Source organism: Brienomyrus brachyistius, chromosome 2 (assembly GCF_023856365.1).
Source record: "Brienomyrus brachyistius isolate T26 chromosome 2, BBRACH_0.4, whole genome shotgun sequence".
In the NCBI taxonomy this organism is placed as follows: Eukaryota; Metazoa; Chordata; class Actinopteri; order Osteoglossiformes; family Mormyridae; genus Brienomyrus; species Brienomyrus brachyistius.
Window position 1 is genome coordinate 29,635,186 of NC_064534.1, and position 12,677 is coordinate 29,647,862.

The 12,677-nt window shown below is 40.2% G+C and overlaps 2 protein-coding genes across 2 annotated transcripts; both read right to left on the reverse strand.

Annotated features, from left to right (window-relative positions):
* Nucleotides 1-207: 207 nt before the first annotated feature.
* Nucleotides 208-5,071, reverse strand: wu:fb59d01 (uncharacterized protein LOC322379 homolog). Its single transcript, XM_049003579.1, has 6 exons — nt 4,924-5,071; nt 4,141-4,335; nt 3,438-3,599; nt 2,078-2,143; nt 1,912-1,990; nt 208-1,348 (listed from the first exon to the last, which is right to left on the reverse strand). Exons 1-6 carry the CDS (start codon nt 4,991-4,993, stop codon nt 1,285-1,287), a joined length of 636 nt encoding a protein of 211 aa, XP_048859536.1. The 5' UTR covers nt 4,994-5,071; the 3' UTR covers nt 208-1,284.
* A 2,840-nt stretch (nt 5,072-7,911) lies between these two features.
* LOC125727723 (vasotocin-neurophysin VT 1-like) lies at nt 7,912-11,493 on the reverse strand. The gene is made up of 3 exons (XM_049004640.1): nt 9,702-11,493; nt 8,649-8,853; nt 7,912-8,338 (listed from the first exon to the last, which is right to left on the reverse strand). The coding sequence occupies exons 1-3, from the start codon at nt 9,951-9,953 to the stop codon at nt 8,193-8,195; spliced, it is 603 nt and encodes a 200-aa protein (XP_048860597.1). The 5' UTR covers nt 9,954-11,493; the 3' UTR covers nt 7,912-8,192.
* Nucleotides 11,494-12,677: the final 1,184 nt, after the last annotated feature.

Here is a 12,677-nt window from a genome sequence, read left to right on the forward strand (position 1 = left end):
TTTCTGCTCTTCTCCCAGCTGCGTATAATTTTGTGTAAAGTGTGTTTCATTTGTCATTTTTTCAAACAAATTATAATCTTCTGTAGGGTGGCACATACTCTTAAACTGTGATTGTTAGGACAACAACAGTTAAGACCTGTGAAAGTTGATGTAATACGTGTGAAGTGCAGAAAGAATTTATGTTTCTGTATACTTAAGAAAACCATATGAAATAATTTTTTTATTATCATCAATAAGCACGTTTTCCACAATATAGACGGTTAAAAGGTAGCCGTAGATGTTTTGTCTGAAAATGAATGTAACTGTATTACCAAATCTCACTAAGCCAATATACACTATATGGCTAGAAGTATGTGGACACTCTTGTTAATCAGAGGAATTGCCTAATTAAGCCACGCCCACTGCTGGCACAGGTGTATGACTAAGTACATTGTAATGCAATCTCCAGCAACACACATTAGCAGCAGAATGAATGATTGTACAGAAGTTAGTGATTTTCCACTTTCCTCCATCATAGGATGCCATGTTCCCGACAAGTCAAATGACCGCAATTCTGTCCAGCTGAGGTCAACTTCATGTGAAGCAAGTGTGAAGCGGAAAAACCTAGAGGCAAGCTCAGCTGTGGAATGGTCAGCCACAAAACTTAGAGGAAAGGATCCCAATGGCTAATATCAACAGCCAACCTGAATAGTACCAAATGGCACTTGCATCCATCCATTCGTTTTCTGCACCTGCTTGTCCTTTTCCGGGGCACAGGGTGCAGAAGGTTTGGGCACAAGGCAGGGAACACCCAGGATGGGGCGCCAACCCATCACAGGGCACACACAAAGTCATACCTATGGACACTTTGGTTACTCCAATTCACCTCAGCATGTTTTTGGGCTGTGGCGAGAAACCGGAAGACAAAGAACACTCCACAACAACAAACACCTTCCCAGAAGAGTATAGAGGCTATTATAACAAAAATGGTCTTATTATGGTATTATTACACATGATTTTGGAATGAGATGTTGGATAAGCTAGTGTTTCCATACTTTTGGCTATATAGTGCAACTTAGAAGTGTAAAACTATAGGATCTAGCTGTGCTACAAATGTAACAAAACATCGTTATAAAAAGAGCAGTCTGTTAATGTAATACTCTGCCCAATTTTCTTACAAATCAAAAATGCATTCAAAAATATAAAACATGATAAGAGGTTGAAAGTAGAATCACTCAAAGTCAGTATAAGCTACTTCATGTTCTTTGAACTGTTTTGAGAAATCTTTCCAAAAACGTCCGCTCATCACTGCATCTCAACTTCTATGGCATTTGTTGGAACTTTCTTCCGATCTTTCGGTTTTCCGTTCCTGAAAAAGACAGTAAAAAAAAAAAAAAAACTTAATTAACATTGTTGACAATTCACCTCGCTGGCGTGAGATATTCACTTCGAAACAAGTAATAGTTTTATTACCCTGTAAATAGTCTTTAGGGTTTGCAAACTGCCCCAACGATTTTGATGTAGCTAATTTAAGGTTAATAATGGAATAATACGTATTTGCCGTAAGAGTTTCTTGCGTGAGTGTGAGAGTCTGAAAGCGTGAATATCACGCGCCTATTGCGTGTGTTGGCAACCCTGAATTAAATAGAATACGGACTTTACAAGAAAATATACGTATTATTTTAGTACCCATCTGGGGCGGTTCTAGGCTAAAAGGAGATACGAGACTTAGACCAGAACCCTGACAATGAGTGAGAATTACTGTTAAATTATTATATTTAATTGTGTCCGTCTATTCCGTACAAAATGCATTTTTGGTGACTTTGGTGTTTAATGACAACAAAAACACATAACGAACAAACCGTGACTGAAATAGTTCCGAGGCCGCTAGTGGTACCCATTAACAATCTGATAAGAAATTTAACACTTTACCTCTGCATAACAAGTACTACAATAGCAGAAATTACGGCAACTGCAAACACACATCCACCTACAATTCCAACGATCAGACCTGAAACACAAGACAGAATGAAATTTCAGCTCGTTTTTTTACAAAGGGAAATAAGAGAAAGAGCTACGAGTGTTTATGGTCCCTTACCCACATTGGCAGACGCGTCTGGGTTTGAATCTTGAGCGGATGATTCAAAAGACCGACCCGACTTTGCTGCATTCATGTGAATGAAAATCAAAAACAAAAATTACCCAATCGATACATCACTGACTCCTAGAGGAAAAAAGTGGAACAGTTCCGTTTGTACAGACCTGTAACCACTTGCGGTTGTAAAAAAATAAAACCTGGTAAACAAGTGCTGAACTGTGTTGAAACAACATTTACATGCCAGATAAACCTTAGAACCCACTTAGAGTGCCATTGCAGATATAAAACTAGAGTTGTTGTGGGAACAGAACTGGGACACAGATGCACCTGTGCCACACCTGTACCTGCTATGAAATTATTCCCATTCAACTCTTCCAGTCAACTGTGAAGGAGTAGCAAGACTCCAGACACAAACAACTGAGCTGTTTCACTTCGAAATTCCTTTGACTTTGACCTTTGGCAAGATATGGATTGTCATACATAAGAAGGAATGGTTTCACTGAATTCAAATGTTTGATTCAGCACCATTTCCATAGGCGTATAAAATCAGGCACCTAACCATGCAGTCAGGTTTACAAATGTTTATGAAAGAATGGGTTGTTCTAAGGAGCTCAGTGAATTCAAGCATGGTGCTGTCATAGGATGCCACCTCTGCAATAAGTTTCACTTCATGAAATTACTTCCCTGCTAGAATTTCCGCAGTCAACTGTAAGTGGTATTATTCCAAAGTGGAATTATTTAGGAACAACAGAAACTCAGCCACAAAGTGTCAGACCATGTAAAGTAACAGAGCGGGGCCACCAAGTGCTGAGGCGCGTAGTGTGTAAAAGTCACCAACGCTCTGTCAGCCCAGTAACTGCAGAGTCCCAAACCTCCTCTGGCATTAACTCCAGCAAAAACTGGGCACAGGGAGCTTCATGGAACAGGCTTCCATGGCCGAGCAGCTGCATGCAAGCCTCACATCAGCGAGCGCAATGCCAAGCGTAAGCTGGGGAAGTGTAAAGCACTGCACCAGTGGACTCTAGAGCAGTGGACATATGTTCTGTAGAGTGATGAGTCACACTTCTCTGTCTGGCAGTCTGATAGATGAGCCTGGGTTTGGTGGACAGCAGGAGAACATTACCTGCCTGACTGCATTGTGCCAACTGTACAGTTCGGTGGAGGAGGGATAATGGTTTGGGGTTGTTTTTCAGGGGTTGGACTAGGCCCCTTAGTTCCAGTGAAGTGAACTCTTAATGCTTCAGCATACAAAGACATTTTGTACAATTCTATGCTTCTAGCTTTGTGGAAATAGTTTGGGGAAAACCCTTTCCTATTCCAGCAAGAAGAAGAGCTAAATGTGCATAAGTAACCCACTTACCACATGTTTCTTGGCATTCCTGCTTGGTCTGAAAGTTGTTCCCGTTCCCACCACAACCCCCGTACATGAACGTCCGGCATGCCTTCTTCTCCGCATTGTAGTAGAACCTCACTTCCCGGGCGAAGCAATGACCCTGGACTTCCTTTAACGTGCACACTAAACCTGGACAAATTGTAGGGGATTTTGGGTCTGTTCTTCTTGGTAGACCATAACTCTTGATAGATTCAACCACAGAAAGCAGAACATGGAACAATGCAATGCCAGAGACAAGACAAACTAGACAGAAATCAGGAGAAGCTGTGTTTGACTTTTGACTTTTCAATTGCTAAAAGAGTGACTGTATACATTTTAACAGGCATGAGTTATTTTAGACATATTTCTGGAAGTGTAGAATTTTCACATTTTCAGTGCCCCCCAGGCCTGGTACTACAGACATAACTGGAGGAGGGGTAACAAAATATTTTGGTTGGACATCAACACTTTTTATAATCCTGTATTCACTTTCACGGGGAAAATCCTGCTAAAGTTTTGTCTGTTTAATATACTTTTAGTATACGGTTTTGTACAGCTAAACTGGTCATTCAAAATCAAATTAAAGAAAAAGGGATATTTTTATTTTTTTTAGAGAATGGGCACAAGAAAGAAAATATGGGAAGGACAATGCCCCTCAGCCCCCCCCCCCCCCCCTAGAGTGCCGCCATACCTCCAGGTGGGTATAGCTCATGGTGTTTGTCCGAGCAGGCCTGCATGCACTCAGCGTCTGAGGTGAAGCGATTTTCGTTCCCCCCAGCGCCTTTGTAATGGAAGGGAACGCAGACTCCCTTTGTACTGTCATAATACAAACTATGTATCAACTCCTCCCCACTTCCTTCATCCTTAGGCTGGTTACATATAGACTCTGGGAAGACAAGAACATACAAGAACATATGAGGATTATGGACAAACGTGAACTGCTTAAATAATTGAGAAAAATTTCCAAATCGTATCACAGAAATGAGAGCTAAGAGACAAGTCTGATTCACTTACAGTTTGCACTTCGGGTACAAGAAATGGAAATCAACTACAGAGTGTTAAATAGGACATAAAATACATAATCTAATTTAGACTTATTTAGCTTTCCTTACATAAATAATAAATAAAGACAAGGCTATGCTCCCACAAGTGATTTCCTTACGAGGATCCACAGAAAAGCTATTGATAGTCAATAGAGTTTATTTAATATAAAGGGTTAGAATGGACTGTCAGGGAGTCAGGAGTGGTTTAGAAGCAACAGATGTAATGTCGAAGAGTAATAAGTGATTATTGGTTTGTTTGCAATTTGCCATAGTTCCTCTATTAGGACATTAAAGTTGAATCGGGAGTGAGTTGATATGGCACAGGTAGTACTCCGTGTGAAATACCACAGCATAGTTCAAACTGATGCGTGTCTCATTATCATGATTTGGGCTTTTTAAAACTTCAAAAAAGCTTCAGGATCTTTACTTACGGTCAATGGAAGAAGCAGGAGCAGCCATAAGGACAACAAAGCATAATCCAAGGGAGTGATGAAATGTCATGTTTCCTGTGGAGTGTGAAGGGCTGCTGATCCTGATCACTGTGGCTGCACCGTGTCGGGTTGGTCTCTGCTGGAATGCTTCGGTCTGCAGCAGTTTTTTATGGGTTAGCGTTGACCTTTGGACCACATATCAGGCTGTGAGTCCCAGATGACCGGGGAGTGTCTTTCACTCTCACACACACCCTTTGTTCTCGGTTTCTGCCTCATATAACAATAAAACATCTTTAGCCATCTGACTCACCAGATACTCTCATCATCTGTAATCCATATAAGATCTACAAAGTCCATCCTTTTCGAGGCTTTGCAGTGTCGACTACAATGGCAATATCACATTTTCCAAGAACTATCATCTAATTACAAAGCCAGGTTTTGATCATACTGTAATTAATCAGCATTTAAAATGCTTCGTAAAACCTTAAAAAAGATGATTATCATCCTATCCATGTATACATGCATTTTCTGCTTGTCTGGGGGTGGGTCCAGAGGGCTGCAGTCAGAGCAGGGGTTCGTCATTCAAACAATGATCATCATTGCTCTGAGTGAATTGTATTGTACTCAGTTCAGAGTCTTGTTTGTGGGGCTTGCCTTAGTTTGCTGTTGTTTGTGTTGGGTTTCTGTCGTGGATGCCAAGATGATCACTGGCTTTGTGGTGTAGGGTCCTGCTATCTTGAATCAGGGCCCATGGTTCTTGTTGAATGGCATATCTTGAGTTTCTGGTCCCGGTTAGCATGTGTCATGTCCCTGGTATTGCAGTTCTGATTAGCCGGAATTACACATCTGGTGCGCTGGGCAACTGGTCTCCTGTTTTAGGGGTTTCTTAGCGGTTACTTTTCTGGTTTCTGTGTTCCAGCCCTACTTCCTGTTTCCTGGTTCCTCAATCCGCATCCACTTAGTCAGCCATAAGCCCCTAGACCTACTGGTTACCTGTTTCCTGCAGTAAGCAGCGTTAAGGTCTCAGGGGGCAGAGGGCAGAAGATCCGACATTATGGATGGGTGGTCCTGTTTGGGCTGCTCTGTGCCAAGCTATACAAGTGAAAGGCAGTAAGTGTGGTTTTACCTGAAAGCTTTGAGTGCTAATCATAGCAAGAACGAAGTCAATATCTTCAGTTTCGCTGGTGACATCTATTTTTACGATGACTTTTATTACCCTGCCAGTTTGTCTAAACATTAACTAGTAGATACATGCTATTTAATGGCACGTCACTTTTTAACAATGCCGAAAATAAATTCAAACATTTTAGGAATAAATTTATATACATTAGTTATTTAATAAATCTGGCAATTGTTATCTAGTACCTTTTAATATAAAAGATATGGATAAAGTAGGAAAACATCTGAGTTAAGTTAAGCACTCCGCCTACTCATATTTTATGAGTTGGTTTGGTTGGGAGTTCCTGTAGTAGACTTCAGTAAAGAGTGCTTTGTCACTGGCCGGCTCCATTGCAGTTTTATAGGTATCCAGAAATTGCATTCATGTTTATAATAAATCATATTCAGAGATAATTAAAATACGGTTTATTTTAACTTGTTCAATTTAGTTAAGTCTAAAAGCTTCCTAATAAGAGAGCACAGTAGTTGAGGAAATATTACTTCCTTTGTAATAATTCTGTTATTCATGTAGCCAAAACATTTACGAAAGTTTTCTTCATCCAGGATGTACTGCCTTGTATCCTTTGAAGCCTGGGATAGGCTCCGCCTTCCCTTGCAAAACTAACCAGGAAAAGTGGGAAGAAGATAAATGGTGGGCTTTATTTTGTTTTTGTATAAATGACTGACCAATCAAATATAAGGAAAAACTAGTTAATGTTGAAAATGGTAATGCACATACACGAGCTTAGTTGACCTCGTCGTTTTCTATGCTTGCTTTATAGAAATCTTCTGTTTGTCAATTGTTCCTAATTGTGTCTACATTTAATTCATAGGAATATAAAAAAAAATTGCTGCAACAACTGGAGAACAAATTGTATATATTTAACGGTAAAAGTGTCAGGATCAGTGCCCAGCTGACCAGCTCACCGGCCATCCTGTTACCCCCACTGTCTTGTAGTCGCTCTGTTCCTAGTATGTTTCCCTACTTTGTGGCTTAACAGGCTGATGAGTCGGCCAGCATCCAGACTCCTTTTGTTGTGGCTTCAAGGCTGGCCAGAAGCCTCAACTAGTTATTTTTTTAAGTTTTTTTAAGTTATATTTCCTATTTTAAGTTCTCTCGGTTTATTATGCGTATGTACTCCAATTACAATCCCCTGTGTTTGCTTCCTGCTCCCTGGTTGTATTATGTTGTTTTCCTGGTTTGGTTTCCCTTGGTGTTTTTACCTGCTGTATCCCATAATTGACCTCACCTGCTCCTCGTTGCCCCTAGTTCTCTGTAGCCCACACCTGCCCCTTGTTAGTTCGTCTTATCTGTGTATTTAAGTGCCTGCCTTTGTTCATTTCCTCAGTCAGTCATAGTAGAAGTTACTGTGTGTTTGCAGCTGCATTTGTTTCCCAGTTTTTCTTCCAGTTTTGCTCTGTTCCCTAGTGTGTTGCATTAGTGGTTCTTTTTAGTTAGTTCTTACTTCTCCTGTTTTGTTCCCTAGTGCTCCCTTTATTTCGTGGTGTTCCCCTTTATATTCTGTTTTGGCTAATAAACCCTGTTTATGAGCTGCTTCCTGGATGGTCCTTCTTTTCCCTCCTTCACCATGCCCCGCCATAACAAAGTGATCCGATATATTTAAATACAAATTATAATGCAATGTGTTTGTTTAATATGTGCATGCTTTTTTATATAAAAAAATGTAAAGTAGCCTAAAACTACCCAAGACTAGTGAAAAAACTTGCAAATAACTGCAAGAAAAATATTTATTACATATTTACATAATTTATTTTATGTATATTACAATTTTTTTTTTCCATTGTAGCAACTGAAATTACATCATAATACTGGATTGCAGAACTTTTAATATATATTTATTCAGTCAGATATTTCTGTTTCCTTGGAAAAAAATACAACAAAGTCAGCGCCCCCACCAACTGGTCAGTGGAGGGTTACCCAAGGTAAATTATCACGTTTCAGTAGCCAAACTCACGACGGCCCTTGTTAATTTTCAGAAAGGAAAGTTGTTTTAAAATATATATATGTATAAACGATGTTTAGGCGATGTTGAAATATGGTGTTAATTGTTTCTTGCGACCGTAAGTCTTCCGTTTCCACGCATGGAACATCAATACGGACTCTGCCCCCTACTGGTCATGTGCAGCAGACGCAGCAGCAGTTCTTCAGGTGCGCCTCCCATTGAGAGGGAGTTCTCCTCGGGAGAAGGCTGCTGTCTCATGTCCCCCAGGCAATCTGGATCTAACGCGCAACCGTCTGTCAAAGATATAAAACGCGCATTACGCACAGACACACAAACAGCATATTCATTCATTGTTTCATGAATTCGTTTATTGGTGTATTATTCATTCATTTTTTGCATTGTATAAAGCCTCTATTAAGAAGTTTCGTTTCATTGTATGTCTACATATTTTTAAATGACAAAGTTGGACTTGACTTAAATACGCGAACAAATTATTTGCCTTCTCACATTTAAATGCTGTGAATCAATTTACTAGACCTACTTCTTGTATCGGATAATCAGGCATGCCTTGCACGCCCTCTATAGGTGGATAGGCGCACTGACCTGTATCACAGCAGACGCCCGGGGCGGCGCAGCGTCCGCCCTCAGCCCCACACACCTTCCCTCCAGCCTCACAGGGAGACTGCAGGTAGTTCTCCTCCAGACAGCGCACAGTCTCTGGGGAGCCGACGTAGCAGCCCATCCCCTCCCCACAGCAGATGCTGGGGCCAAAGCAGCGGCCCCTGGCCCCGGGGCCACATGTCGAACACTGGCGATAAAGCAAGAAGGATTAATTCATCTAACAGCAAGTAGCTAAATATAACAGCAAAAAAATGCACTCAGTATTACACCAGCAAAATAAATATTGTAATAATTTTTAGCTGATGAGAACTGTTTAACGGATATAGAAATACACTATAAATGTAGTTTTTCAAAAACCTTAAAATTACGTTGGCGAACTAATCCAAATATTTTGAAGGCTATTTTCTAAGAGTTACTATGTGCATAAAAACACAGCCAAACAAACAGTAACGTCGAACATTTGGATGGTAGATAACATCAATAGATTGTGCTGCGTGTCCAACTACGTATTACTCTGCTTCCAAAAGAACAGATCGACGCGCATTTTTTAAATTAAAACGTTAAATGAAAAATACGGCAACATGATAATACGCATGAAAACATGATCAGTATCTGAAAGCTTTATCACTAATTAATTAGTCGTTTTATTTTGTTGAAAGAACTGTTTTTCCCGGAAAACATTACTTATAAATCTCACCACATGCGAGGAACTCTCAGTGTAATCTTTCATAATTAATCACTTATAATAACATTTAATTATACGTATTCACTTTTTTTATTATTAAATTGTGAATGGGAAAACAAAAACATCTAAATTGAAATAACCGTTGCACATATATGCCAAAACAATCTAAAGCATAATCGAAACGTTTTTGTTGATGTTCTGACGTACGTTTTACAGTTGCATAGGTGCGCTCGTACAAATGATTTCAGGTTTTAAGGCTAAGTATCTTATTTACGTAAACACGCTTTTTTAAAAGTTCACCGAAGGTTGTGAAAGTAAAACAAGTGTTAATAGTTGAAAGTACACGTTACCTGTCTGAGGTCTGGGTCTGGGAAGGAGCGCTTCCCACCTCGCGGGCAGTTCTGGATGTAACAGGCGGAGGACAGAGTGAGGAGGGTGAGCATGAGCAGCGCTAATGCGGAGTCCGGCATGGCGGGTGCAAGGCGGCTGCAAGGCGGCGGAGAGCTGCGGGGAAATCTTCTCCCGAGTCTTCTGAAAGACTGACGGCGTTTCACAATCATCTGGTATTTATAGAAAGCTGACCACTTCCCTTCACGATACATCAGTTTTTTTTCTATACGTCACACGTCGCCGCGCGCAACAAACATATTTTAATCAAAAATATGTATGCAAACCGCAATATGCCCCTTCTTATTTTTTAGAAACAGGACAGACAAACTGATGTTGTTAATATAATAAAAATATATATATTTTCTAGTGCTTAATGCCAGTGAAATCACATCCACCTTTATAGAGTCCCTACATTATAAAACATGGTGATTCTATTTATCTATTAATTCTAAGTGAACATACACTTATGGGTATAGATACATAATTGGTGGGAATTATTTATCGTAAATGTAATAATTATTATACTTCGTGAAGGCAAACATGCAGGGACATATCCAAACACCATTCACTGAGAAAAGTATATACATATGCTAATTAAACAATTCATTATCAAGTTAGAATGGTGTGTGAGTCTGCCCTGCGATGGGTTGGGCCCCCATCCTGGGTTGTTCCCTGCCTCGTGCCCATTGCTTCCGGGATAGGCTCCGGACCCCCCGCGACCCATTAGGATAAGCGGTTTGGAAAATGGATGGATGGATGGATGGATTATCAAGTTATTTTTCCTAAATTTCCTAAAGTACATATTTATACAGCAGAATATGTACAAACGTAGAAAGTCCAGCAAAGATATAAATACGGAAAATGAGAATACCACATTCAGAAGGACTATGGCTCTGCTAGCAAGAATAAGTAAGTGTGGGATATGTGGGACTGATCGTTTATCACATACTGCATCTGCATTAGGTCAGTTATTTTGTACTATTGTGAAAATGACAGTAAGAGTAATGAGCAGTTAATAGCTAGACCAGAATAAAGGATTAAATAAAAGAGAGAGAATAAACAGATAGGTCATACCTAGGGATGGGTTTGCATTAAAAGTGTCTTATTTCATCAGCCAACAGCTCTGAACATCAGAAATGACACTCAATGATTCACAGAGGATAATGTGGCTCCATGTTTATGAAACATGCAAGGTCGCATCCAAACGAACAAACAAAATATGGCATAATCAGAGTTAATGGGAACTGAGACAGTGAAACTAAAACATCAATTTCAATCTTAAATGACTGCTTTACAATGCATATAAATGCATTATAAAGCATATGAGATGTATAAACTAGTTTTCTGACATTAAAGTCAAGTTACTTCCCATTCAGAGGCAAAGTCAGTGTCTTTTTTCAGTAGTGCATGCATTGGCATCGGCTCTCACACTATATACAGTGTAAAGGAGGTTGTTTCAGATGGACCTTTCAGAAGGTAAAATCCTCCCATATGATATTAAGCTGTATAAACCAGTAAAGTATACAATAATTTAGCTAAAAAAAAACAAATAAAATATTGCTTTAAATGAAACAATTAGAAAATTATGGTATCAGTGCTGTTCCCTGCCTCATGCTCATTGCTTCCGGGATAGGCTCCGGACCCCCCGCAACCCAATAGGATAAGCGGTTTGGAAAATGGATGGATGGTATCAGTGTTGATAGCTCTTAGAAGTCTGCAAAGACAGAACCATCATTTTTATAAAGTACGAACAGAGGTTTTTTAATATGGTATATATATACATGCTACCTCTTGGTAACATTATTAGAAATCATGGTATTGGGTTTCATTGTTATGCAGATGATACACAGTTGTACATATCTGTTAACCCTGATGATATATCACTGCTATCTCGGTTAGAAGACTGTCTATTAGATATCCAGTGCTGGATGGCAAAAAATTTCCTTATGTTAAACACAGAAAAAACAGAAGTTCTGGTAATTGGTCCCAAGGCTGCTAGAAATAAGTTCCACCACCTCAACGTTGGTAACCTTCCTACACAACCTAACATGGTAGTTAGAAATCTTGGCGTTCTTGTCGATTCAGATCTATGCTTTGATGCTCACATAAGAAGTATTACTAGAACTGCATTTTATCATCTACGGAACATAGCCAAGCTTCGTAAGATGCTCTCACTTAATGATGCAGAAAAACTAATACATGCCTTCGTAAGTTCCAGACTGGATTACTGTAATGCCCTCCTATCGGGTTGCCCGTCTGGATCCTTGCATAAACTTCAGATGGTACAGAATGCTGCAGCCAGAGTTCTAACAAACACTAAAAAATTTGATCATATTACACCGGTCTTATCCTCTCTTCATTGGCTGCCAGTTAAGTCTCGAATTGACTATAAAATACTGCTATTAACTTATAAAGCACTAAATGGCCTTGCACCAGAATACCTTAGTGAACTGCTGACCACATACAACCCTCCACGCTTGCTTCGCTCTCAAGCCATGGGATATCTGTTAGTGCCTAGGGTAGAAAGAGCTACGGCAGGCTGCAGAGCTTTCTCCTACAAAGCTCCTCTGCTGTGGAATGGTCTTCCACCGGATGTGCGGGTTTCAGGTTCACTCTCAATATTCAAGTCCAGACTAAAAACACACCTGTTTAGTTTAGCGTATAGGGACACTAGTTCTAGCCCTAGCTAACTCTTCACTCCCAGGCAGACCTGTAGTGTGAGGTGTAGAGCTGGGTGGGGATCGGTGCCATTGGCTTTGATGAACTGGATTGTCAGTGCTGTCACTCTAGCTTTGCAATCTCTTGTGGAACTGGAGTGCTGACATTTCAGGGACTCCCCATGCCGGCATTCCCACTTGCCTCTCCCTCCTACTGATGCTGCCATAGCCATATCTGCCGGAGCTTGCAGATTGCACTTCATATTGTACTCACCTAGC